Source organism: Agelaius phoeniceus, chromosome 3, assembly GCF_051311805.1.
Source record: "Agelaius phoeniceus isolate bAgePho1 chromosome 3, bAgePho1.hap1, whole genome shotgun sequence".
Classification (NCBI taxonomy): domain Eukaryota; kingdom Metazoa; phylum Chordata; class Aves; order Passeriformes; family Icteridae; genus Agelaius; species Agelaius phoeniceus.
In genome coordinates this window covers 19,130,806-19,158,081 of record NC_135267.1, presented here as the reverse complement: position 1 = coordinate 19,158,081, position 27,276 = coordinate 19,130,806, and the positions used below count along the sequence as shown (strand labels likewise).

General features: G+C 40.6%; 2 protein-coding genes across 3 annotated transcripts in view; one reads left to right on the top strand and one right to left on the bottom strand.

The window, feature by feature from the left end:
- Positions 1-17,936, bottom strand: part of FAM135A (family with sequence similarity 135 member A) — a 79,733-nt gene extending 61,797 nt beyond the window's left edge. For both annotated transcript variants that reach the window (XM_054629383.2, XM_077174794.1), the window contains exons 1-2: positions 17,876-17,936; positions 3,220-3,299 (exon numbers count right to left, since the gene is read on the bottom strand). The gene's annotated coding sequence lies outside the window, so the exon portion shown is untranslated. The remainder of the gene's footprint in view (positions 1-3,219; positions 3,300-17,875) is intronic.
- On the top strand, positions 470-26,524 carry LOC143693752 (uncharacterized). Its single transcript, XM_077176365.1, has 5 exons — positions 470-551; positions 1,505-1,589; positions 17,023-17,206; positions 17,356-19,329; positions 20,693-26,524. Exons 1-4 carry the CDS (start codon positions 470-472, stop codon positions 18,160-18,162), a joined length of 1,158 nt encoding a protein of 385 aa, XP_077032480.1. The 3' UTR covers positions 18,163-19,329; positions 20,693-26,524.
- Positions 26,525-27,276: the final 752 nt, after the last annotated feature.

The window sequence follows — 27,276 nt, the reverse complement described above, 5'->3', positions numbered from 1 at the left end:
GTGTCTGACCAGGTCATGTAAGGCTTTAGACTGAGAGATTCCAGGGCAAGGCAGGAGTTAAGGAAGGCAACATGCCTATTTTTAGCAATTTTTTTTTGTAGTAGTAAAGTGATAATTATCACTGTCATCTTCACAGCCACAGACTAGCAAGTTCCTGCTACTTTACAACTGCCTGCTGATACCTACATTTAAATCCTACAGATTTTACTAAGTTCTGCTGGTTTCCTTTCAACACTAGATTAATGAAACACACTACAACTTCCACTAACACTTGTCTTCAAACTTCCCAGTTTCTGCAAGCACTGTCTGGTTTGAGGACTAAGCAAACAAAAAAAAACTTTGAGCAGGCTGTACTTCATACACATTAGTCAATTTTTCTGGCTCTAGAAGCAGTAGAAGCAGTAGAAGCAGTAAACATTGTCTGGAGCTTGAATGGATTATGGCTTCTTTTGTTTCTAAAATTTTCAACATGCATTTGGATGTTTGTGAAGTAGCAGGCAGTACTGAGACTGAAACAGAGCAGGTGGCAAAAAAAGTCATGACTGCAGCAGGTATTAGTCAACTGAAACCAAAGTCACATTTAGAGGCACAACCTCTAGCCTACCAACTAAATTGTCTTAGAATATGACTCAAGATAAGACCTCCCTTTCTGTACTCACTCTAGAGGAGGTGAAAGACTTCAAGCCCTGTAACACAAGTGTAGATTTTAAACTCTAAACAAGACATTAATTCTGACCTTGGTTTAACAGCCAATACAGGGAATCTGAATGGACTTTACAAAAACACAGGAACAGTACATTATTGGTGTAACAGGGGGCAGAGGAAGAGGAATTAGGACAACATGAAGAACTTGGATCAAGGGCCTTTGCCACAAGATCAAAATTACAGCATCTAGATGATGCTATTAACCCAGCTTGTCTAAAAAAATCTTGTCATCATTTGAATTTCAATCAGAGGACTTCAAGAGACTAATTGAAGGATGCCACAAGTTTTGCTACAGTTTTGTAGTGTTAGGACTGACAGTGACAGCCTTCAGGGCTTTGCAGCAATTCCCTCTTCCACTGCTCTGTCTGTAGTACTGTATAGGGATGTCCTCTGTGGTCTAAAGCTAGATACAAAATGTTCTGCACTGTAATTCTCTGGGGCTGCAATACTGCATTATCACATGGGCATCACCTACCAAAATGCAAGTGTATATTCTGCAAATGAAACCTGACCTGCCACAGAGCAGAGATCCAGAGATCCTAGGTCCACTGTGACCTTTGGCTGCTGGGCAACAAACTCTGTGCACTATGGATGAAACTGTCCAGTACTCAGAAGGAAGCCACTTCAAAGCACTCAAGGAAAAGCAAAAGGATCTTTATCTTTTTAAGGATGTCATGGGGCAGTCTCACCCAGCTTGCATTTTGATGAAACTACATTCTCAAGAGGAAGACATGACAAGGCTCTGGTGTCCTGACACAATGAGTGGCGCTAACTCCCTGAACAGTTTGCCTTCATTAAGTGAAGACTGTTCCTGAGGTTGCTGTTGGGCCTCGATCAGAGTCCCTCAAGTCCCCAGCAGGAAAACCCAGAACCAGTCCAATTGGGTAAGCTCAAAGGTCCATTTTATGAATGAGTTAATTCAACAAAAAAACCCAAAACTTAAGAGAGCCACATCTTGCATGACTGCCAAAAGGACTGCCCAGTGAACTTGTGGTATTCCTACTGGGTATAGTATGGCTCTAGCTGGGGCCACTCCCTCCCTTCTTCCTCCATTGAGCTCACTTAGCATTCCTAGCCAGTTCCCTAAAAATCTGCCTGGAATGCAATTATTCCCTGCAAACCAAGCACAGGGTCCAGCAACCACAGCCCTTCATGACACAAGACCATGCATTTTAATCCAGTAACACGGCTCTTACCCAACTACAAACAGCATTTGGAAAAAACAGTGTCTATGCCTTATTCCAGTACCAACTGCAAAACCAGTAAGAAATACTGTGGCACAGCTCACAGAACAGCACATCCAGCAAGCAGTGCTGTGTACTGCAGGTACCCAGCTGACCACTGAGAATAGCTTTTGCTTTGTTGAGCTTCAGTGTGTTCCACGTGCACCTTAAACTGGAAGAAGGGGAACATTTACTGCTCTGGGCTGACATAAACCACATCACTACTTTTCTGCCAAAGTCTTTCATACCAGTGCAAAGGAAAACAGAACAGAACAGTTATAGTACTGTGAACTACGTAATAGAAAGTGTTATGCAGTGAATAAATATTTTAAAGGAGAAACTCAACTTGGACAATGTCTTAAGCTTGTACAATAATCATACAAAAGCCAACCAAAAAAAATGAACTCTTGTAGAGGTATATGTTGTATAGATTCCTGTCAAACTTACAGCTGTACACCATAAACTTCATCTACAACAAAAGTCCACAACTCAATTTAATATTTAATGAGTTTACTGATGTATTTTAAAGCACATCATTAGCATTTGGAAACCAAGATATTAAACTGCATTGAGAAACAAAAGAATCCTTCACTAGGAGCTCTCTACATGAGAAATGGAGTTTAATGCAGCATATAAACCCATACCAGAAGGTCTGATAATAAATTACAATACCTTAATACATAAATTAGAAAGGGGTGTTCTAAACTTTTGATAGCTACTTAACTTTTATAATCCAAACAGCATTTCTATATTCAAAAGTATTCAGAGCACTGAGACTTAACATTTCCAATAGTTAAAATGTCAGTTAAAGCCACTTGATCCTACACTGAGGGCCAAACCTTTCCTTTCCTTCATACTTCTGAGGGTTTACTTTTCTAAGTTGGAAAATCTCCTATATATCCTGGCTGGTCCATGCTGTCCCCACATCATCTCACCACTTTCTTTAGTTATACATACTAATCTTTCCTGAGGCCACAATACAAACTGGATCACAGGATAACATATTTTTAATGTTTGTCTGAAGGAAAAAAAGGATGTTTCTTTTGTTTCTTGTTTCTGTTTTTTTTTCCTTAATCGATCATTTTAGTGCTACTTTACAGCAGCTGCATCAGAGCACCTGAGAGTGAACTGAAAATACAGAAACCTCCTAAACCAGCTCTGTTTCCAGAAAAATGATTGTGTAACACTGCCATTAATCTAGCTATTTGCACTGGGAACTGCAAAACAACACTTTTGCAAATGAAAAAAACAAGAAATGAAACTGCAAAAAGACGTTCAAAGAATGTCTTACCTGCACTGGTAAATACTCCATTTTAGTATGTCAATCAACCAGTCTTCCAGTTCTCTGCTGTCAAAAACATACTGCTTGAACTGAAAAATAAACAAACAAACAACAAACGTTTTACTAAGAGCAACATCTCTAGAATGTTTCAGTACTTATGTACTTTGTTCTCTTTTCCTGCATTCTAATAACAACCTTTATCATGTCCTCTCCAACAATCTCACAAGAACTGCCTACCAGCATTCTCCAGTCTGACCTTGGGTCCTGCACTGCAGTTTTCAGCTCTCCTAAAGTGTAGCAGTCTGATATGTATTTTTACAAAATAAGTAAAAGATATAACTTCTCATGAAGCCAATACTCTGGCAAAGCTGACATTGCTATGTCCAGCCAAACTGTCCTTGTCTTCACCCCAGAATTCTAAGCTCCCAGAGGACTCTGGTACACCCCCAGCCACCCACAGCCTCCCCAGTCTTCAGAGAAACTCTCAGCTCTCCAGGAGCAACACAGCCCCAAAAGAGGTAGGAGGATATTCTGGCCTGAGTCATCAAATACAGCTCAAGCCCCCACGCAGCCTTACACAGCCACCAGGGAGGAGACAACTTACAAGAACAGGTCTGATGAGATTCTCCTGGCAAATTTCACGTCCCTTCTCCACAGGAGCCAAAATTCAGGGGACAAGGAGAAGACCATGAACCCACTTTCTTAGAGCAAACACTGCAGGTAGGTCAACACCACCTAATATGCTGAATCTCTCCCTGGAGCTCCTGATAAACCACTACTTTAAACTGCTTATTAAGAAGCAGTTCATCTCTCCTGCACTCTGAAACAATTAGGGTACTTAAAAAATACAATAAACAATTGCAAAATCTCTTTTTTATCTGATGACCTTTAGATTTCAAAGACACAGAAAAGAGAACACTTTGTTCTACCCTCTTAAAGGAACTTTGCATCTTTCTGTATGTACATTTCAGAGAAATACAAAGACAAAATCTATCACAGCTTGTGCAGGCAAGATGTGAAACTAAACTGGTTTTGCATTAGCTTCAGAGGGAAGAAAACAGAGAAAGCAGAACACAAAAAACATTATCTGGATTTTTTAAAAACAGATTTCACTTGTGCATGTCATGTTGGTATTACATCTTTGATACCACAAATTTTCAATAATAGTCTAGTAAAATCCTGAAGCCATAATGCCACATAAAAACGGCACCGACATTTATAACATTTGTTTAACAATGCATTACAACCTGTGTCATACCAGTTCTCTTCTAAAGAGGACTGAGTTCTTTCTTTAAAAGAGAGAGAGAGAAAAAAATGCAAAATTCTGAGGAACTGAATTTTTTCTAGCCTTAGATTTAGTATTTTATATTCAGTGGAAATCAAAAGTAAAACTAAAGAACCTACTAATTAAAATAGAACAAAGCATTCATTTTGCTCCGGTCTGTTTCTGGGTGTTCATTTAACATTCAAGTAGTATTTTTCTTCAAAGTTGTTGTAGAAGCCTTGTACACCACCATTCCTGAGCTTTTTTACCAGTCCTCTTCTCCTGTATGCTCAGAGATCCAGCACCTGCCAACACAAACTCAGCCACCATCTATCTCTGTGCTGATGACTCACAGGTTTGTCCCCCCCACCTGAGAACTGCCTTCAATTCCAATTTTAGCTGTTTCTTGGACACTGCCTTCAGCTGAAACTTAATGTGGTGGAAACAAAGTTCTTGACCTGACCAACAAGGCTATTCCTAATGCCTGCTTTCTGAGTGTGCACACTAGCACAATCTGACTGGAAACCTGGACACTGTTTTTCATTTAAATTTATCTGGGTTCTCATAGACTTTGGCAAGACTATACAGAAGATGTGCCAAATTTTTCTGCATGTGATTAGAAATATGTCCCATCTATCCATACATCTAAAACTCTTCCAAGCTAATATCCTTTTATTTTAATTACTGTGAGGCTGAAAAAGCATAATTCACTGCATGTACTAGTTCAGCATGGTGCTGCAAAGAACCAGTCTGTTATTTTGATCATTTCACCTTTCTCTCTGCATTCCCTGCAGAGAGAGCCTGGACTACTGCAAGCATAATTCCCCTGTCCTTTGAAATCCTTTCAGAGCTGTGCAGCACTCAATATCACAGTGTTCTGGTTGAGACTAGAGCTTCCCAGCACTAGAAATAAACCCTGCTCCTCCATAATTCAAAAGGTGAGGGTGTAGAAAAGAAATGGTAGTTGAATTTTGGATTGCATAATCATCATGTCGTAAAACAAGCAAACAAACAAAAAAAACCCTTATGCAGAAATATTGAGAATACCTTATTCAATTCACTATCCCAATTTTAAAAAGACAGCATCACCACCACTAGAAAAATACATCAGAACAGACTGGTTTACATCAGGATTTCCTAATTACCTTTTTTTTAAAGCTTCACAGCTGTCATAACTATGTGAAGTAAATAACTACACATATAGTTAAACAACAACCTAATTTTCATGGGCTCAGGGCAAAACTCAACTATTACAATTTTCTTCACACCCAGTTCTCTAAGACTAGACTACTTCCCAGCCAACCATAAGGTTTGATTCTAACAAAGCTAATGCAAGATACCTATGACATTTTAATGGGCTAGATAAACAACCAAATTAATCAGGCATTAAAATTCAAGTTTTCATACTTTTTGCTTTAAATTTAGCACCAATATCTCATCCTTTATGCAGCACACTGATAAAAACAACATAGTCACTACTTTGAGCTGACAACTTGATTATTCCCACTGAGCACAGAAGTCATTAAGATGTTGCATTTATTTCTTTTCTTCTCCCCTATTAATAGATCATACATGTGATACAATAATTCATCTTGAACACTTATTAGGCTTATTCCTTTCTATCCTAGCATTGGTCTTTGTCTGTTTGACAAATGACATGTTATTTCTAAGCTTCCTCATTAAAAACTTTAACAAGAAAAGTTCTGTGGGAGCACAGTTAAAAGCTCTCTTTCTTATTGATGTGGTCTCCCTCCACCACAAAAACCCCTTCTGCAAAACAGACCCCATGCTTACAGATGTCAGTATTTTTCCTCCCAGTATGGACACAAACTTCAGCCAACCATTTATGCTAAACAAAAACTGCATCATCTCTGAGATCCCTTCTCCTCTTTCTCATTAAAATGAATTGAGCAATGGTTTCAACAGTAATTTGCACAGAAAAATGGAAACAGAACATGAACAAACCAAACTGAATGCTTTATTTGCCTTTTACAAAGACCTCCCATAAAAATAAAACCACATTTTAAAAAATTATTAAAGGGGTACGAAATAACTTGCACAAATGTGACTGCTTTTGAGTCAGAAACAACAAGAATGGAGCGTTTTGATGATAACCAGTAGCAGTTCAGGATATGTGCTACTACATTATGCCAGCCACCTTGTACCACTTTGATTCCACACATTGGCTGAGTGAGAAAAATGAACTTCCACATGCCAAGAACCATGGAGAGTGGACCATGAAAATCAGCAGTAAAGCTGAGCTACCTCAACAACAGCGATGAAAATAAATACCTCTGACTATAGCAGCAGTAATGTAGTCATGTAGTTCTGCAAATGTAGAAATAAGTCTGTAAATTAAATACTTGCTTTGCTTATCATTTTCCATTAATGAACTCACAATCGATCTTTTCCTAACCTATTCAGAGGAGCATTATGAGGAAAAACCAAAATGAAATGCTTATACTAAACAATCAACCAAAGTCTTTTGGAACTTTACATAAAAAGCATATAAGGATTTTACAGTAAATGGGAAAAAACCCCAATAAATTGCAGACTGTAGTATTTTGGCTCTAAAAAAACCCAAATTGCATAGCCTAATACATTCACCATCTTATAAACTACTGAATTTATGAAGGATGTATCAGATAAGAATTAATAAAGTAGGAGAGGGAAGCTTACTAAAATAATTTGATTCCGTCCAGTGGAATAGGTTCTTCACAATACCTTAAGGCTCTATCTAAGTGTACTTAAAACACACTTCATTTTCCTACTTACACAAAGGAAGAAAGCTCTCTCTCTTTGAATTCCATGTCCCAACAATGTCAATAAATAAAAAATAGCTTTCATATGGATGAATTTGGCATTAAAATGTCTCCAATGACTGTTAATGTCATTACTCTGCCATATTTTATGAATCAAAAGTCTCCAAAAGAAAGCTGCACCTTCTCTCCCACCACAAGTAAACTTGTTTTCAAAAAAATAAACCCTTGGTTTCAAGAGAAATGAAAAATACATCTAACGCCATACGATCAATAAATTATTTTTAATAGGTAATAATTCTGTATTATTGTCCTCTGTAAATAAAACAGCACAATTTACAGAGTTGAGTCATTGCTCCAATACCTGCTCTGAGGTCATTCTTTGACAAGACAGTAAATACAGTTTAGATTTGACAGGTTGATTTTGTATTGGAAGGCTTTATGCCAAATAGTTACTGTATTTCCTCCCACAGTAGGCATTAAGTTAGCACAAATGATATATTGCATACTCTTATTAACTTAAGAAATGTGATAGCTTGGCTGCCTGATCGAAGCTACATTAGGGGATAATCTGACAGTAAATCTGATCCAGGATCAGTGGTCACAAAACCACTTCCTTGGTAGTTCCTACAGTAATAGCATTGGTGGTGATAAGGCTGGATCAGCCAACAAAGAAAAACAGTGACTCTGACAGGGCATTCTTACAAATATAATTTCTTTCAGAAATACAGAGGAGTACTGTATCAAAAGCTATTTTATTTTTCAACACCTAATGTTAATAACCCAATATAAAGGCAGCTGATTTGGGGATATCTACTACATCTTTAAAAACATAATCCTGACTTCACTTTTTTCACAGAATCACAAAATCATTAAAGTTGGAGAAGACTTCTAAAATCAAGTTCAACCTTTAACCAAACACTGCTATCTCTACCACAAGACCATGTTCTCAAGTGCCAACTCCACACTTCTTTAAACACATTTAGAGATGGTGATCTCACCACTGTCTTAAGGCACTCCTTTACAGTGTTTGACAACTTTTTCAGTGAAGAAGTTTTCCTATCTAAACTTTCCCTGACACAATTTAAAGCCGTTTTCTCTCATTCTATCACTTATTACTTGGGAAAAGAGACCAACCCCCATCTTGCTACACCCTCCTTCCAGGTAGTTGTAGAGAGTGATAAGGTCTTCCCTGAGCCTCCTTTTCTCCAGGATAAACACCCCCAGCTCCCCACAGGACTTGTGCTCCAGACCCTTCACCAGCGCTGCTGCCCTCCTCTGGACTCGCTCCAGCATCTCAATGGTTGCCTTGTAGTGAGGGGCCCAGAACTGGGCACAGGATTCCAGATGCAGCCTCACCAGTGCTGAGTACAGAGGGACAATCACTTCCCTGGTCCTGCTGGCCACACCATTGCTGATTTCCCTGGGGTTTGGTTTCCAGTTTCCTACCGTTTTAACAAACAAATTGAGGTAAGCATTATAACACATAAATTTAGGTTAAAAGTTTACCTCTTTGATCTTCAATGCAAAAAAAAAAACCCCTAAAAACTGGAAATATAAAACACTGTTTTTAACATCTTATAACATCTACCCATAGTTTTTATTCAATACTCACCTGAAAAAAGTAATATATTCTTGTTTTGTTCTTCCTTTGTTAATGATTTTCTGACACTGAAGTGTGTCAGACCCTCTCTTCAATTGACCCCTCTTCTAAGACCCTGTCTGTAACCTTTCTGCTACACAAAACATGCACTAATTTTACAGTCAAATCCATATTATTCTAGTACAAAGTGCAATTTAGTTCTGGTAGAATGATACACGTGCAAAGCTGAAGGACAATTTAGCAGACTGCCACTGCAAGCCATGACCTAATGAGGTCATAAGAAGTATTTCAGAACGTGCATTAAAGCTCTTCAAAAACATATTGTAGCAAACAAACACCCACATGTCAATTTGGCCCAAGGCTTTAAGCTCTCTTGATGCTCACTTATCTTCATACTGACCAGATGAGGAAGAAATACTTTTCTCTGCAACCTCAGGTGGCACCTCCAGCAGCTTGAATTGTGCACTTCCAAATCAAAGAGCACCAAGCTGAAACATATCTAAACTAATAAATTCACTTAGTTATTACCCAAACCAGCCAAGCACAAGATTTTAATGTTCTGTCCTTAATGTTCCACACTCTTTTTTTCTGCCACTGAAGCCTGGAGCAAAACAGATCTGACCTAACAGAAAACAAACAAACAAACACACACACCACCCAAGCAAACAAACAAAACCAACAAAAATCAAACAAAAACCCCACAAACAAATAAAACCAACCAACCCACACTTCCCACTCCCAAGAAAAAAAAATGCAATAAAATTTAATAATTTTCTACTTTTTTTCACTGTTTAGAAGAGAAGGGACTAAACACAATATTCAGAGTACTGTGTGTGCTTTTTTATTGAGAAAAGCTCAGGCAAAAAAAGTCTTTAAAGAAACAAGTGTCAAGTAAAGATAACACTGATCAGCACTGGTAGACAGCTGTGATGGTAGCTTGAACAAACTGAGCAGATCTTAGCATGCACACTATAAGAAGATTGGATGCCAGTAAGCACCCTGAGAAAACAGCACATTATATATCAGTAGCAAAGTCTTTAATTTAAATTCTTTTACAGTTAAATCCTTTGCTACCCTTGCAGACTTGCTTGCACCCACGCCACAAACAGCCATCTCTGCAATTGTGCTAGCAGTTGTGGGAGGCAAAAAGCCCCACAGCACCAAACCAAACCTTTACAGATATTTTGAAGGTTACTTTGTAAGATACTGGGGGTTATGGGGGGCAGTTGGTTAGCTTTTTTCATTTTTAATTTAAACAGCAACATTTCACTAATTTAAATACAGCATGATTTCCACAAACAGCTGCACTGATCTATGTCAGAGTATGCCTATATTAACATCTAACCCTGAAGAAGTGAGTGAGGGCATAGCAAGAATTTACGCCAACTTTGTTCAGGAAACTACACTGAGTCTTCTGCACTAGAAACAGCTTCAGAAGTTTCTGCCTCAGGTGCTCATTCACATCTTCACAGCATCAATACAATCGCCCCCTCAACACTGCCAACACAGTGCTCGTGGGACAGCATTTTAAAATTAATTAGTTACCATTTTAGAATAATCTATTTTTGCAGGGCTTGATCAGATCACTTCCTTATCCGGTTTCAAAGCACAGCTCCACAAATAGCAGTGCCATGGAGCATGGGGAAGGGAAGTGCGCAGCAGCACAGCACAGCACAGCGCTTCCCTGGCCAGTTGTCCCTCAGCCTCCATAAGCCACAGCCTTGGCACAGCAAAGCAAAGAGGTCTCAGTAGCAGGGTGAAAGAAACTGCCCCTTCTCACAGCCATTCCTGAGGTGGTATTTTTACCCTTCATTCCTTTCTTTGATTCACCTCAAAAGCTGGACAGTAACGCCCTACCCCTGCCCCCATGGGTTCTTCCATGGGTGGACAGACCCCCAGAGCCCAAGCAGCAGCTCAGTCTCACCTCCCCCTGCCCCACAGGACAAGTTCTGCTGTCTACTCACAGGCCTGGTTTCCCAGGGAGGCAACATCTCACCTAGGAACCCTCCTTGGCATCCCAGGCCATCTCCTTCCAGAAGGAGGCACGGAAGGATGGAAAGCTGAGCAGCTTCCAGCAGTTCTGTCCCAAAAGGTCCAAAAACATGCTCTGCCTGCAGAGAAACCAGCCAACACATCTGGTGTCCAGAGACAGGCACCATTTTTGCTGAAGAAGGGCTCTTCTGCTCCCTGTCATGGAGGAAGAGAGCGACAGGACTGCCCCAGTCAGCACAGCCTGCTCCATCTGAGCTCCACAGGCTGCAACCCTTCCTCAGAGCGCTGGCATTGCTCCTCCCCCACGGCACTGCCAGAATATCTTACTAAAGAGTCCCTATGAAACAGGCAAGTATTAACATTATAGCATTAACAAATTCAGTTTCAAGATCTGCTTTTGTTTATGTTGCAGCTTGAAGGCTTCATGCGCTCTTACCTCGGCTCCCCACATGGCATTTCACTAACAGAACAATGCTGACGTGTTACAAGTTGCTAAAAACACTGACACAAACCTAAAATGGCAAGACTCTGTTTCCAAAATAGCACACTGGAAACAAAACAAATCTAATTATCACCTTTAGCAACTTCAATGGGTAGATTTGCAGGGTTACATCAAAACAAATCAGAAAACTGTTTTCTGAATTAGCTTGAACCATCACCAATGCTACTTAAACAATTTTTGACAGTGTTTTGTATGGAACAATTTTTGTTCACTTCTTTTCTGCTACAATTTACTTGTCATGTTTAGTTAGAAATTCTTGTACTAACGTTTTGTAATCATTAAATCCCTCACATGCTGCTTTCAAATTTGCTACAACTAGAACAAGTACCACCCCTTAAATACAGCACAAATATTCAGGGAAAAAAAGGCCCAACAACCAGGAACAAAATCATCAGAGGCTTTCTCTACCCTGCTGATAGCACGGCTAGTTGGTTTTCAAAAGGTTATTGTTCCTTCCTCTCCTACCTGAGAAGAGCAAAGTGACTGGCGATGAAAATTCATCATTCTAGCTAAACTTCATCAGCTGTTACACATTTCCATCAAAAGGCAGGTAACATCTGTTAGAGCTTCGAGTCACAGACTCAAATTCAGCTCAAACACTAGTAGCATTAGCTGGCACTCAAACCAATTTCACAGATACACAATGCACCTTCCACAGGTTGTCTCTTAAGGACATGCAAAATAAAATTAATAATAGGTAACCCTATGGCTCAGAGCTTCTGCCCCAGCAACAAGGGTCTTCATAAGAAAAAGAATCCCAGCATGAAAGAATGGCCACAAATGTGGAGATCTAGGTCCTGACTTCCACTTTCAGATCTAATATTGACCTCACTCATTAAAAGATTGTTTTCCTCTAAGCTGTTTTACATGTAAAGCAGTAAAATATGTCTTCTACTATCTATGGTTTCTTGTTTCAGTACTTCAAATATCTTCAATACCTTGGCATGTTTCAATCTGGATTTTTTTCACTGCAGTCAGGGACTGAAGGTCAGAGGTGCCAGAAAACATCAGCTCTTGAATCATCTGATAGCTATAACCTCAGAAGTTACCCAGAAAATCTTTTAAAAACATATATATGCATTTATAGAAAGCTAGATGGGCCACATATAAATAGACAGAAAAGCAAGTATAATTAAGTTTAAAAGCTTATATGCAACTACTAAAACTCAGGAGCATTAATTACATTGTTTAGACTGATTTTTTACATGGAAATACACAATCATTATGCAGAAAAATAATCAAGTGATAACAGAATTGACAGCCTGGGGAGAAAGGACAGCTTCTTCTACAGAAGCACAAATACAACAACATTTTCCTTGTAAACTTCAATAGAAAGAAGACAGAAAATGTACTGCAGGCCATTCTAACATGAAAACTGAAAGGGAAACCTTTCTTATTAACTTTAGAAAAATCATCTAAAGCATAAAGGGAATTCAGTTTATTTTATAGCTAGAAAGCACAAGAAAGCATTATCTCTCAACATCCTTTATGCAACAGGTAATGAGTGACCTATGGCATTGTCAGTAACGTGGATTAATTCATGAGGTCACAGCATGTGAACAGGTTGTGATTATAGTAAGCAGACTTGCATCTGGAGAACAAGTCAGTTTGTTATTTCAAAATGTCAGAGGTCAAGTGTAAATTCTCCGGCAAAATTAACTGCTGAATGCTATAGATTTCCTCTTAATTTGGGGGTATGGTGTGTACAGGTTTGTGATTTATTTCACAAACAAGATTCAGCAAACCATATGCACACATATGTACAAATATACATGTATAATTCTATAGTTTTAGAGCCAACAAATTTATAACTTTTCACTAGAAAGCTAAATACAGCAAAATCTGTATGCTTTCCTTTCTTTCTGATACAAGACTTGTAATTCAGAAATGTAGGCATGTTTTATTTAGTTTTAGTAAGAAATACTGGTAAGTGAAACTTTTTATCTTGTTTCCAACAAAATTGCTTGCACAATATAAAGTTCAAAATTCTTCGCATTAAAAATGTTCCAATTTCAAAACCTCTACAGAAAATCCATTATAAAAAAAGCACTGAAACGATCTAATAAAAAACAGAATTGATGCAATTTCAATTTGTATTAACATTTTCAACTTTTGTTCCACTTGTAAGTTGAGCTCTGTGAGATTTGATTCTGTTTCCTATTTCTCTGTCTGTTCTTTCCAAGAACAATGCTGTCACAAATTTCCTGCTAGAAGTAAACACAATTAGCTCACCTGACTTCTTCCTGACCCAAAACTATGGCAAACTTATTTCCTCCCTTTCAGATTTTTTTCTTGTATACTCTTTGTTGCATACTCTTGTTACCACAAAAGTTCCACACATTGTGCTTTGAGGAAGACGGTTTGTACAACAGACTTTTACAAATATCAGCAACACATTACTAAATACCAACTGCTTTTGCTATAAACAAAAGCATAAATATTTAATTATGTTCCTACTTCTACAGTAACTTATTTTTCTACACACAATACTTAATGACACGTATCCAACAAATTAATGTGTTCAAAAGGTGCTTAGCAAAATGCTAGAGAAGGCCAAAATCACCAGATGTGTAGCAAACATAAAATCACCTGTCTTGCCAAGGAGAAAACACATGGCACATTAATATTAACAGAATGTAAGGACATACTTTACCGCTTTGCCTAGCTGGGGCAGAAAAACATAGAACTAGTATTTTTTCAGAAGCATTGTATAATTGTAACAAGCTCAAAGGGACCAAAAATGTGACTTTTGAGTGGATTTCACCAATCTCTCGTTCCTGTTTTAAAGCAGCAGGATTGTGACTTACAGAACCATAGAATGCAATCATCAAAGTTGGAAGAGATCTTTAAAGATCATCAAGTCCAAATGGCAACCCAGCACTACCACTGTAACCACTGAACTGTACCACCAGGATATAGGAACTTATAAAAGTTTTGAAGATTGCAAAATAAACAAACTTTTCATTAACAAAAAAAAAAAATCACACCTTCCATGCTTGTTCATTAGGAGGAATACTGAATGCAAAATTAAATAATTAATAATTCAAGAAACTCTGAGCTATGGTCTTTATGGTCTTAGCTAACCAAAATAAATTCATGTGCTGGTACTTGACACAGTAGTACTTATTTAGGCTACAGGTTCTCTAAGCAACAGCCTGTCAGAGGTAACTGACATACAAAAACAGGCTGTCAAAACAAATATCCATCAAGGACAAAGGCTGGTCAACACACAGGTGCCACTCATCTTTCCTGTCATGAAAACAAAGCACTAGTGAGACTGTATTTTTCCATACAGAGAAAAAGGGGAAGAGGAAAACCCACACAATAAAACTGCAACTCTTCCACCCTGGCTAGCAAGAGAGTATATTCTGCCAAGACTGTCCTATAGTGTGTAGGGACTGGGAGATGAAAAAGAACAAAAAAGACTTCAAGACAGAAAACACAAAGTACAAGATGAAACAGTTACCAAGCAAGGATGAGTAACATCAGTCTTTATCACAATAACAACTTCAAACACTGAAACAAGGTCAACAGTAACAAGAATTCAGAACCCTTGATTGTTGATTCTCACACTGAGGTCCATCTTTGGTACTGAGTTAACTTTCAAATTTATTTGGGACAGCAACCAGTCCAAGAGAGAGACACAGGCACCAGTACTTTCAGCATTAGATTAATAAACATTTGGGTACCTGCCTCCTAGGCTGGTGTAGGCAAGCAGGTTCTCTTCAAAACAGTGCAAGAGTCAGAGTTCATAAAGGGCTCCCAAACCTTTACCTGCAGTAGTTCAAAACCTAGCCACTCAAAGTAATCTGCCTCATTCCTCTGCCAGGATTTGCTTTCCTGTGCACCTCCCCAGGCAGACAGATGGCTGTGGCATTCATATCCCCTTCTAATCACTTCCAGCAAGAGAGCACCAAAACGCCAGATTGTAGCCTGGTGAGAATGAGATACTGATAGAAACATCCTGTCAAAGAGTGCTTATCATATCTCAAAACCACAACCAAGTCCACTAGAACTTGTCAGTGTCTTTCTCAGCAGATAACTGACTAGCAAAGTCAACAAGGAACGTCAGAGTGAGCAACGGATCTCAGTTTTCACATCTCCCCCTGCTTAGGAACTGAATTCACTAATTCTATATTTGTGAGAAAAAAGCACCAGAGACAGTCCTGGAACTGAGCTTTGAACCCCATGGGCTGCCAAGGGAAATGCTAAAACCACAAGACTGCAGTGTCAGGTAACAGCATCTCATCATCACTGGGGCTTCAGAAGAGATGCAAGGGCTTAGCTCTTCTGAAATCTGAACAGAGCCCAATGTGTTATTTTTGAGGTTTTGCTTAGCTCAAAACAAAAGTAAATTCTATCGCACCGGATCAAATTGAATCAACAACTGCGTTGGTTTGTCTGGCACATTTTCAAAATCACAGTTTTGAAGACAGAATTTGGTTGCTGTGTGCACTTTACTATTACTGATTACTATTCATGCCAAACCTTATACAGGCCAGTCAAATTGACCATAATTTGAATTGAAGGTAACAAATCAGTTTTATTAATAAAGGGCTAATTTAAGTCCAAAACCAGTATTTTCACATATCAGTCAACTCTCAACAGTAGTGTAGGATTGTATTTCACACAAGGGATATTTAAACCACTCCAAAGAATGAGTTCAAATTTGTATTGTCTGACTTTATCAATTGCCAAAGGAAAGCTTAAGAATTGACTTATGCCACTTACAGGGGGAAAAAGAAAACAATTGGTCCACCCAAGGAAAATGCAGACTAAGATTTATAGCTGACATACCAAATGCAGGTACTCAGACTGTCACTACTGGTACAGTCATATGGAAGAAACAGAACAAGATCACAACTCTGTCCTTCACTCATTTAAAGTACTTGCAAAGATGCAGCCAGAGCCCAGATTATTGTCCACTTCCTACAAAACAATTCAGTTCTAATGAACTGTTGAACAGAATAATAAAAACTATGCTGGAGTACCTAATTTGTTCCTCCACAAATCCAGAATTCTTTCATTGTAAAAGAAAATCCAGAATTCTTTCATTGTAAAAAAGCCGTAATGTTCCAGCAAACCAGAGATTTATTGAACTGGGTTTGGGCTGTGCTATTTATCCCTCAGCAAGGGCCAAGCAATTTTATCTTCACAGTCAAACTGCTAAGTTGGAGTTATTTAATGGATGAAAATGTAATGCCTTCCCTTCCAGAGTAATACAGATTCTGCAGCATCTGCTACTTGCTATCAGGCAAGCAAACCAAAAGGTGGTGCATGTGGAATTTACCTCAGGCTTTGCCTATTTATAAGACATTAAGCAAGTTGAAAGATCCACTTTAAAAAAAAAAAAGTAAAACCCAGTAAAACAAAATAGGCATTTATGTCCACTCTACTTGATAAAACGTAAGATTTCAAATAGTAGCTTATTTATGTTTCAGTCAGCAAAATTCTCTGTAACCAGGAGAAAGGGGAAGTGGGTTTAAACACTTCAGCACAAATATCTCCTTGGGTATAGTATCAACATAATTGTAAATCCCCCAATTACAATTTTTGAAAAATCTGTTACACTACGCAACGTCTCTTCCAAGCAGTATATTTGCAATGCATAATTATCAAATAAAGCTTTCAAATTGGTTCTGTTCGAATTTTTGCTTGAAATAATACGAGAAACGAACACTATTTCCACCAGAGCGCTTACTGATCATGCAAATCCTGCCGAGCGCGCCCCGAGGTTAACTGAGCGCTGCCGAGATCCCAGGGTCGGCAGCGGGGGTGAGGAGCATCTGCGGAAGGCAGGGCAGCCCTGCCCCGCTCCGCCGGCGCTCCGAGGGGCACGGGCTGTTCCCGCTCGCACCGGGAGGCGGGAGCCGCCAGTGCCGCCCTCCGCGCACCAGGAAATAGCTGGGAGTTATTCCTAACGCTCGGCCAGCAACTTTCCACACTGCACGCAGAAACCAACACTTAAAATAAATAAATAAGAAAAAAATTAACGCCCCCTCGACTCTGTTTCAAACCCTGTGAGGGTCCCGTATGTCTCAGGAAAGGAAGGAGGGGAAAAGCACCATTGCCTCCAGCAGCTCCTAGTACCACGGCCGGCCCTCGGACACTTCGCGGCGGGGACGAGCGAGACATTATTTCTGACCTATTTTCGGCGCCGCCTCGGAGCGATAAACAATCAACAGCGGCGGCGAAACGCTGCCTGGGCAGAAACTTCTCCGGCCACGAGCCGCTCCCGAGGGCCGCGAGCCGTCCCCGACCGGGGGCTCGGAAAGAGTCCCCGGCCCGCGGCGGAGGCGGCCGAGCCCCCGCCCCAGCTCGCCGCCCACCCGGTCGGGCTGCGGAAAGGCTCCCCGAGTTTTCCTGCCGGGGAGCGGGGGGTCAGACCGACACAAACAAGTCCTCCGCCCGCCATGCCCGCGGCCCCAGAGACAGGCCGGCCACGGAGGGGTGCCCGCCTGCCCTACCCCTCCGGGAGGGGACGGACACGGTCCCGCCGCTCTGCCCGACCACCCTGCACCCCCTCGGCGCTCCCCGGCACCGACCTGGGACACAAAGGAGCGGCCACCGCTGCCCGCCGATCGCCCGTGCTTCCCGCGGAGTCCAGGCCGCGGCAGCACCGGGATGGCGTAGCGCAGGCATCCGACGCCAGCGCTTGCTGCTCCCGCGACGGCCCGTGCCGCCGGCGCCCGCTCTGCGCTGGGCGGGGAGGGAGGGGGGGCGCTGGGAGCCGGCCGAGCGCCGCTTCCTGCTGCCCGGCGCCGAGGGGCGGCGGGTGCCGGAGCCGCCGCCGAGAGGGCTGCGCCGGCGGCTAAGCAGAGGCCGGTGGTAGCGGCCGCATCCTCGGCTCTCGCGCCGGGATTTCCGCGCCTCCTCGCTCCGCTCCGAGGAGTCTCCCGTGCGGCTCCCGCGGCGGCCGCTGCTGGCGGCGGGAGCCCCGCTGTCCCCGCGATGCGCCCGGCTGGCGCTCGTGCTCCCCCTGCCGCCGGGCCGGGCCGGGCCGGGCCGCGGCTCGGGCCCCTCCCGCGGCTCCGCGGGGCCGGTTGGGGCGGCCCCCAAGGGCCGGGAGAGCCCCGGGGCGGGAGGGACGCGACCCACGCAGGGCTCAGCCCTCGCTGCTTTCCCCCCGCGGCCCGCTCCAGAGAGCCCTTCGCGGCGCACGCCGTGGCGGGAGAGGCCTGCCCTCTGCCCTCTGCCGCCAGCGCTGCCTTCCCCGTGCCCGCTGTCCCGGCCTGGGCACGGAGCAGAGAGCGGCCCCCGGGGAAAGGGCTCCTCGGGTGGTGGGGGCAGCGGCGGGCCGGGCTGTGGGGCACCTGCCAGCCGGTGCAGGACTGGAGGTAATGAGCCTTTATTGAGAAAAAGTTCTCGTTTCTGTAGTAAGCCTTTTTATCAGTACGTGATATCAAAATAGCAGTAAGTCGGCTGTAAACGGCACTAATAAAACTGGTAGTCTTTAACGTTGAGGAGGAGGGATGCTGGGTACTACTATGTCGTTAACAAGTGCGGCATGTAGCTTGAAAATTAGTTTGTTCTATTGCAAACTATTGCAAACTGAATGATTGTTTGTCTGAAGAAAAATACTATTCTTCTTCCCCTTCTATGTGCCTGCCTTTATCTGAAAAAAAAATCTTGGACGTAAAGAAAATTTGTATAAAAAATAGTTTTTCAGACTCCCAGTGTGTGCTTCTTTCTCAATGCCTCACCCTGTAGCTGTTTTGCAGAGAGATGAATTGGAATGCAGGCAATTTGCTTTTAATTAAAGGGGTCTTTCAGTCAAGTCAGGTGGCAGCAATGTTAAATTTTATGTTAGTGTTTGCATAGAATTCTTTCAATGTTTTTGTCACCAATTGATTTAGCATCCAGACATGCAAACAGAAATTTGACTGTGAAGGCAAAGAGCCAGATTGATGCTGGGTTGGGACAAATGACGGATGGGACAAATGACAGATGAGAAGTTGATTGCCATGAAGTACCAAAATCAGCTTTGTGAGACATCCTTGTGAGTTCTCAGCACCTTTTGTTTCTGTTAAATGTGATTGAGATTGTACTGCTGGCAGAAATTTACTGCAGGCTGATCCCATGGCTATTTGGAAATTTAATTTTTGTGAAGAGATTTCAGTTCATGGGAGATTAATGATTTAAATGAAACTTGCATCTGTTTTGTCAGGAGCATGTGAATGTCTCAATGCTTTTTAAAAAGGCAGTTTTGAAACTATCAGTGGCTGCCATTATTTGGTTTTGTCCTTGGTTATTTTGGGATAGGCTTTAGTAACTGCTTTGTGGTCCCACAGAATCAGTTCCAACAACCAAAAAAATACTGGAGTAGTTGTGCATGTCTGACACAAGGTCTCACCAGGCCTAAACACACCTCAGACCTGCCTCAGAAATTCAGCAGCTTTGTACTAAAAGATGCTCAGCACCAGATAATGTCTGTGGATCTCAAAAGCCAGATTTTATTGAAGATGTTCTGATTATTGAATAGTCCAGAAGCTGGCCTGGCAGTTTGGATGGACTTTTATATATCTGCACAGATAAATTCTTGTCTGGCTTGTAGTTTTTTTGTTATTTTATCTCTCCTTAACCTTGGCTGGACTTCTGCTATTAGGAGAATATATCTTGCAGGCTTCTTTCCCGTTAGATGGAGGAAGCATTTCTTGGTAACTGTATTGTCCACCGATATGAGCAGAAAACTGGCAGCTTGCTCCTGTAAATGGCAGAACTGCCATTAGAGAAATCTAATTTCATCCCTCACAAAAATCCACTTGTAAAGATGTATCATCAATCAGCCCAGCTGCCAACCTTGTCCCTCTTTTGTGTGTGGCAGTGAGTACTGGGGACGGGGTCCACCGACATCCCACACATATCCCATGTGCTTTCTGCTGCCTCCCTGTTTGTCCCTGCAAAAAGGGATGATCTGACAGCCCTGAATGAAGACAACCTTGGGCAACAGCAGCTCACTCAGTCCAAAGCTGTCTTTGTTTTCATCAGATTTTTAAAGTTTGGGTGCTGTACATAAGAACTGCCACAAAAAGGGTATCCTGTCAAGCCTGGATGCACTGATGAGCATTGCTTATTAGAGATATCTCTCATGAACTTATGGATTATTCTCACTAATAGCTAACATAGGGAAGCCTGGAAGTAATTGATTGCTTAGGTGTGATGTAGGAGACTCTAGAAACCACTTCTGCAATTTGAGTTCTGATGAAGCTGCCTTTTCCATGTGAAATGAATTTAAATCCTTAGTTCATATGGCTGGGCTGAGCATTTTTTCTAGTCCAGGATTTTGTTAAAAAATAAGTTATCGATTTATGGATGTGTCTGTCAGGTTCAATACAGCACTAATACTGGTCTGTATCCTCTAGCTAGCATCAAATTTGTGCAGACTCAGAAACCAAAGCTGTGGAGCCACCAGCAGCTGAACTGAGAAGCAGGATTGGGAACCCAGATGCAAAGCCACATGAAATCAACTGCACAGCTTCCAGTTTCAGAGCCAGCCTCTCCAGTGATAACCTGGGGGTCTTCCTGCACTGCTCCTGTGTGTGGTATAGACAGGCACACTGTGGGAATAATGTGGTAAAGGGCAAGTGAAGCCAAGTGGAACCACCAGTCTGGGAATAATCTGTGAGGCTCAATCCTGATTCCTGGAAAAAATAAACCACAATAGATATTCTGGCGAGGAAGCTTGGTAACTGTGCACAAGTGTGTATCAGGAGGTCCTTCAAGAAGAGTGTGGAGTAAATAAGCAGTTTTTCTGAGAAGTTTATATAGGTGGAAAAAGAGAAAGCTTGAATCTCAGAAAAATTGCCAGAGGAGAAAACAGAGGATGTAGAGTAGAACGATAAAGATTGCCAGATTTGGAGTGAACATTGTATCACAGGGATGGTTCATGTATTACTGTGTCTAGGATTTAAAACTGGGTAAGTATGAGTGGAGGCCTGATTCCTGTCAGAGAAGCAGCTGTTGATTGTGCTTGTTAGCTGTCAAAATATGGAAAAATGCTGAATGAACGTTCAACTGATTGCTCAATAAAAACACAATTCTAGACTACTGCCAGATTTGGCTGTGTGCCCTAAATAAATATCCAGATATTGGATACACAGCACCAAGCACGTTCATTTTCGGATAACAGATTTGTGTGAAACTTCCTCTGCAATGGCTTAAATCATAAGAAAACATAGAAACTAATTACATTTCAAGACTATTTTGATAACTGTGTGTTGAAAACAGTGAATGAAAAGATGCTTCTGTGTACTGCAAGGGATTGCAAAGTTCTAATTAGAATATATAATTACAAAATCATAATTAAGCTAGTATGTTACTAAAATAGAAAGCATTTCACTTACAATTTTTTTTTGCTTTAAATAATGTGGTCAAAACAATCTAAAGTAGCTTTTAAACTTTATTACTTAGTAAACAAATGCAATACTTATAGGATTCACAGAAGATTGGTTAAAAGCTACTTTTAAGATTGGTTAAAAGCTACCTCATATGACAAATAGTGATAATTTTTTGGGTGTTTGGGAATTGCAAAGCAAATGGGGGAAAATTAACAAATGGGGAATAAATGAGAGATATAAAAATACAGCAATAGAAATTAAAAGGTCAGCTTCCTCTTGTCAGCAGAGGCTCTCTGAAGGCTGCTCAAGATTGGGAACTCAGTGCTATAGCTACCTTCAGCTTGCATGGTATTAGGTTGATGCAAAAATAAGGAACTGGCTTTTTTGACGCACAGCATGCTAACAGTGATATAGGGAAGCCTTCACCATTGCTGTTGTCAGTGTTTTCAGATACGGCCACAAGAGTTTCAGTTTAGATGCCCTGACTTTAAATAAGGGACCTCTAAAGTGGCTGGAGGCAGGATTAAATGAATGGACACAGGTTAGGTGTTGGAACTGTGCAAGTAAAGATGGGAACAGGATTAATGCAAGGAGATCAGTTGATCAGTTGTGGAGTTCTAGTTGTACAGGTGATGATATAAAGGTGGAAGCACATTCAAAAGGAAAAAGGGAAGCAGAGAACCCACTAGAAGACTGCAATGCAGGCTTGCAGAAAAAAACAGGATTTAAAATACAGCATGTTAGTTACCCTTCTAAAAAAGAAAAGAAGAAACAAGGATATGGAAGAAATATAGTCCATAGGATGTTGGAACAAAACACCAACAGTCAGTTAGAAATGCTGAGAAAAACAGATTCTGCAGAGAAAACTGCATTTGGTTTTGCTTTTCTTTACATCAGAAAGAACTGCATGCATCAAGGGCACAGCATATGTGCTTTCATTTGATATTAGTGTCCATCAAATGAAAGGCAGAAGGAAGGGAGAATGAGGGAAGAAGATGTAAAAAAAGCATTTCTGAGACCTTTGGCTAGGTTTTAAGAAAGTAATCTACTTGAAGATTTGTTTAAAAACTCTAATGCCAAGAGAAGTTACTGGAAATAAATTTGCATTTACTGTCATTGCTCTTTAGCAAGTTCCCATGTGTCAAACCTAAATATCTCAATGAAGTAATACTTAATAATCATGTCAATATCTAACAATTTCAATTCTCGCCCTTTCTGGGAAGGCAGCAATAGAAACTAATTACACTTTCCCCAGTGCAGTAGCAATACTGTTTGAGCGATTCTCCTAGGCAGTGATGAGACCAAAAGTGCCCTATTTGCTGGGTATTGGGTGGACTCTTCTGTGGAGTCTCTGAAAACTGTTTTCTCCAAGTTGTTCCCTTGCCCTGTCATGGGAGGGCTGGGACCTTGTGTCTGTGGTCATGGCTGCACCCACATTGAAATTGCACCCTCCTCTCAGTGATGCCCAGGGCTTGCTCCTGCTAACCCCCAGCAGTGGTCTGGTCTCGTGTCAAGGGATTTCTGCCTTGGGGCCTTCTGCCCTGGCTGTTGGAAGGATATTCCACAGCCCAGCAGATCAGACCTTAATGCTAAGTATTTTCTTATACTCAAATCACATGTTGCTTTATCCTAGGTTGCACTTAACATAAACAGTTCTCTTATGCTGTGTGTTGAGTAGCCTAGATCATAGAATCATAGAATTGTCAAGGTTAGAAAAAGCCTCTAAAATCATCGAGTCCATCTGTTAAACCCAGGACTGCCATGTTCACTACTAAAACATGTCCCCACGTGCCACATCTATACATCTTTTGAACTCTTCCAGGGATGGTGGTTTCATGACTTCTCGGGGCAGCCTGCTTCCCTGAATAGCACCATACACTGATGTTTCCACCAGAAATCTCTGTTTAGCATGTTGAGCTTCACAAGTTTAGGCTTACCAGCTCTTCCCATAAGGTAACTTCCCTTGGTAACTGGTTTCTGAATTAATTCTAATATTCTGTAGAATTTATATGGAGGAAAACACAGTACTCGAAGTATAACCTGGCTGGTGCCAGATGGACCAAGAGCACTGCATGTAGTGATGGGTCAGTCTGAATATTCAAGTCAAATGCCCCACAATTTTTTTAATTTGTGTTTTGGCAATATGAAATGATATTTCTGCAAACAATTTTATATGCAATATCAACTCCACGATCTTTTGGAGTATTTTCTCTCTTGTGTTATTTGGCTGCATTTTTCTGAGGTCAGGGGCAGTTTATTTTATCTAGTTTCTCTGGAGCTATGCTTTCTTTCCTCTGAATTTTTTGCACAATTTGGATATAATTTCTAAGATTAATTAATGTATTGTTTGATTTTGCTTCTAAAATACAAATGAAAATTTTTGAGAACAAATCTAAAAACAACAGTTAAAATATTCAACTAGATGCTTTCCCCCCACTTTCTATGTTGCTATTTATCACTGTCTTTCGTGTAAAGTGTCTTTCCCAACCTTGTGTTTGATTATGCAGTATAAGATTTACATTCTTTTTAAAATCAGAGTGTATCCTTCTGAGAGCTGGGAAGCACAGGAATACAATAAATCCATATGGATTTATTCTACAGCATGTTACTGATGGTTCAAATGATCACTCAGCTCTCATAATAAGCTTGAAAAGAGGAGAGAGAGAGACAGAGAAGTGTGGTGTGACAAGATGGAAGGAAAACCAAGAAAAACCTTTTGGGATTCAACCCTGTTTTGCTCACTCCTTTGCTCTTTTGAGTTTGTCAAGGACATAAACAGTCATGTATGCCCCGAGGCCAGAGCTTAAAGAGCATGAGTCCTGTACTGGTTTGTTATAGGACTGGCACAAGAGATCCCCACAGCTGTGATTGCAATCACATTTAAAAAAAAAAAACAAAAACCCCAAAAATATCACCCCAAAAAACCAACCAAAACCTAAGAAGAATAGAGAAAAAAAAGACTTTGTTGAGATTTGAAGGTGAATTAAAGCATAAGTCTCATTTATTTACTCAATTTCATGAAAATGCACATCTGTTAGCAGAAATGTTTTAAAAGCTTTGCGTACATCTTTGGTGTCAGTCAACAATGAAGTTTTTAAAGCATGGGAGTACAAAAGTATGTAGTGTAGATAATCTCAAATCTATGATATTTTTAGTTTTGAATATATTAGTAGGAAGTTAGTAGTAATACAAACAACTGTGTGTTATTTTTTATTTGAACTATTGTATTTAATATTTAGTTAGAATATGAAAATCACTAAGATATCCTGATGGTCTTTTAATTGATCTTTCCAAATCTTCTGTTAAGTTTACAACCTCAACTGTTAAAAAAATGCATCCTTGCTAAACTTAAATGGTATTGCACAATTTCAGTAGTGTCAGATCTTTTGTTTAAATATACCACAGCTGTACATATCGTTTGGATTAAAAAATACTGTCTTGAAATAGAAAAAGTTGCTTAGATAGGAACTTCTGAAATGCTGAGATTTTAAAACCCTAATGATCATAATAATTTGAAAAGTATGAAAATAGAAATACACAGGTCAAATGCCATTCTGGAACACCAAAGTCCAAAGAGACATCTTGTTTTTCTAATATCAGGCAAGCATTTGAACAGAGTCAGTGGAAATAAAGGGTTTTTGCAATAAGATACTGTGGGTTTCCAAGTTAATATATGAGAAATAATATCCTGAAGGTTTCTGGCCCTTGCATAGCATTAAATGCCATTCGAAGGTGAAAAGAAAGTTGCATCTGAGGGCAAACACTTTCATTATTACTACGGTCAGTCTGCTTTCAAATTTCACTAACCATCGAAGCCATCTCCACTGAATCTGAAAGTGTTTTAGATTTTGATTGCCCTGGAGAAAAGTGAGATGATGTGTCTAGGTCAGGCTTCTTTGTATCTCCAACAGAAGAACATTTATTTGTTTTTCTCTTCAGCTACCTCACAAATGAATTGGTTCAGGTATCCGCCAAAGTAGAAAGATGTAATACTCTTTTTATAAAGAAGGATGAGTGAAAGCATCACAAATTCTACTCACAACCAAGAGTCATACAAATACTGCCACTTACAGAAAAAAAAAAAAGTGTTTTTCAGGTTATTGTTCAATTTTATGCTACTGTATTACTTCAGCCAGTTCTGGCACAAAATAAATTTTGCAGCTCACTAATAAAATGAAAGAAAAGTCCTCAACATCTACCATGTCTGCTATAAATTTTTTCTTTATTATTATTTTATTATAAGTCTCACATTTTCTGGGATTTGAAATGCTGCATTGCTGCACTTAGACGTATAAAATAGGCTGGAAAACAGGAGATCCAGAAGCTGAGACAGTTACAAAGCCAGTGAAACTTATCTATTAATTCAGTTTTTTTTTAACTGCCAGATCTTTTGGATTATTGAAGTGTTGCTATGGAAAAAACAGTGTATTTATTCGGGTAAACAAAAGAGTTCCAGTCAAGATAATGGCTTCTACTACTGTCTGGTCAAGACAGTAAGAGTAATTGGTTTTCTGTTTGTGGTTGCCTGTACATTGGGGCTAGGCTAATCTTTATAGTTTCATTATAACAGGTGGAGATGAAATGGGCAATTGTGAATGCCAGCCTGGTCAGGGAGAGAGAAACAGCAATCATTTCTCACAGTGGCTTGTGAGAATTTTAGGGAGTTGTAGGAATGTGATAATTTGTTAGTATAAACAATCTGCAGGTGGTGTTTTTCCACTGTTTTCCTGTTCTTCTCAAGGATGGTGTGTGAGAAAGATGTTTTTCATTAACTAGCCAATCAAGTAGAATGTATCGTAGTGGTCTATATAAACCAAAAAATCCTTTGTAATAAAGCTTCTTTTTCTTCTCTTGCAATTGGGCCTCTCATCTGTTCTTGTGTCATTCTTGGCTCAAGGGTGACAGACAACAACTTGGCTCTTCCCATCCCACTCCCTATCCAGAGCAACAGAGGCAGAAGCAGGTGTCTGTCTTTACAGCTGGTACAAATCCAAAGCAAGCTGCTGTTAACATCTCAGAGAATAGTCTGCCTTAACAGAGCTTTTCCTGAATGCCTGCAAAGACACTTTACCATTGTGTACACAAACCAAACACTGAAGGAGCTTATCCTGTCACTGCTAAATCAAATTAACTTTAACTTGTTGTTAAAGTCAGATCAAAATGGTGTTTTACACCAGTTGTTGTGCATCCATCCTATGCGCTGGTGTAGGGAGCCAGGACTAATACCATGCAACTACTGAGCTGCAAAATGACCCTGAGATACAACTTTGGACAACAGCAAGAAAGAAAACCTTTTAATTCTTCAAAGTACAACACTGAATTGTCCAGTATTCAGTCTACACACTGAGGAGCTTATCATGGTGTTGAGATAGCTAGACATGAGTGCAAGAATTGGGTAAAGAGGATGCAAAGTATGACAGAATCAAAAGTACAGTGGTACTCCTTGCTGCTGTGTGGTGCAGAGAACTGTGAGCTAGTGTTGATGGGACTAATGCATGTGCTCTGAGTCAACATGAATGTGTCACCCTCAGGACTGCTGCCAATAGATCTGCCTTTGGAAACCCCATAGAGCCTTGGCGATGGGGCTCAGGCCACAGGCTGTACTGCGC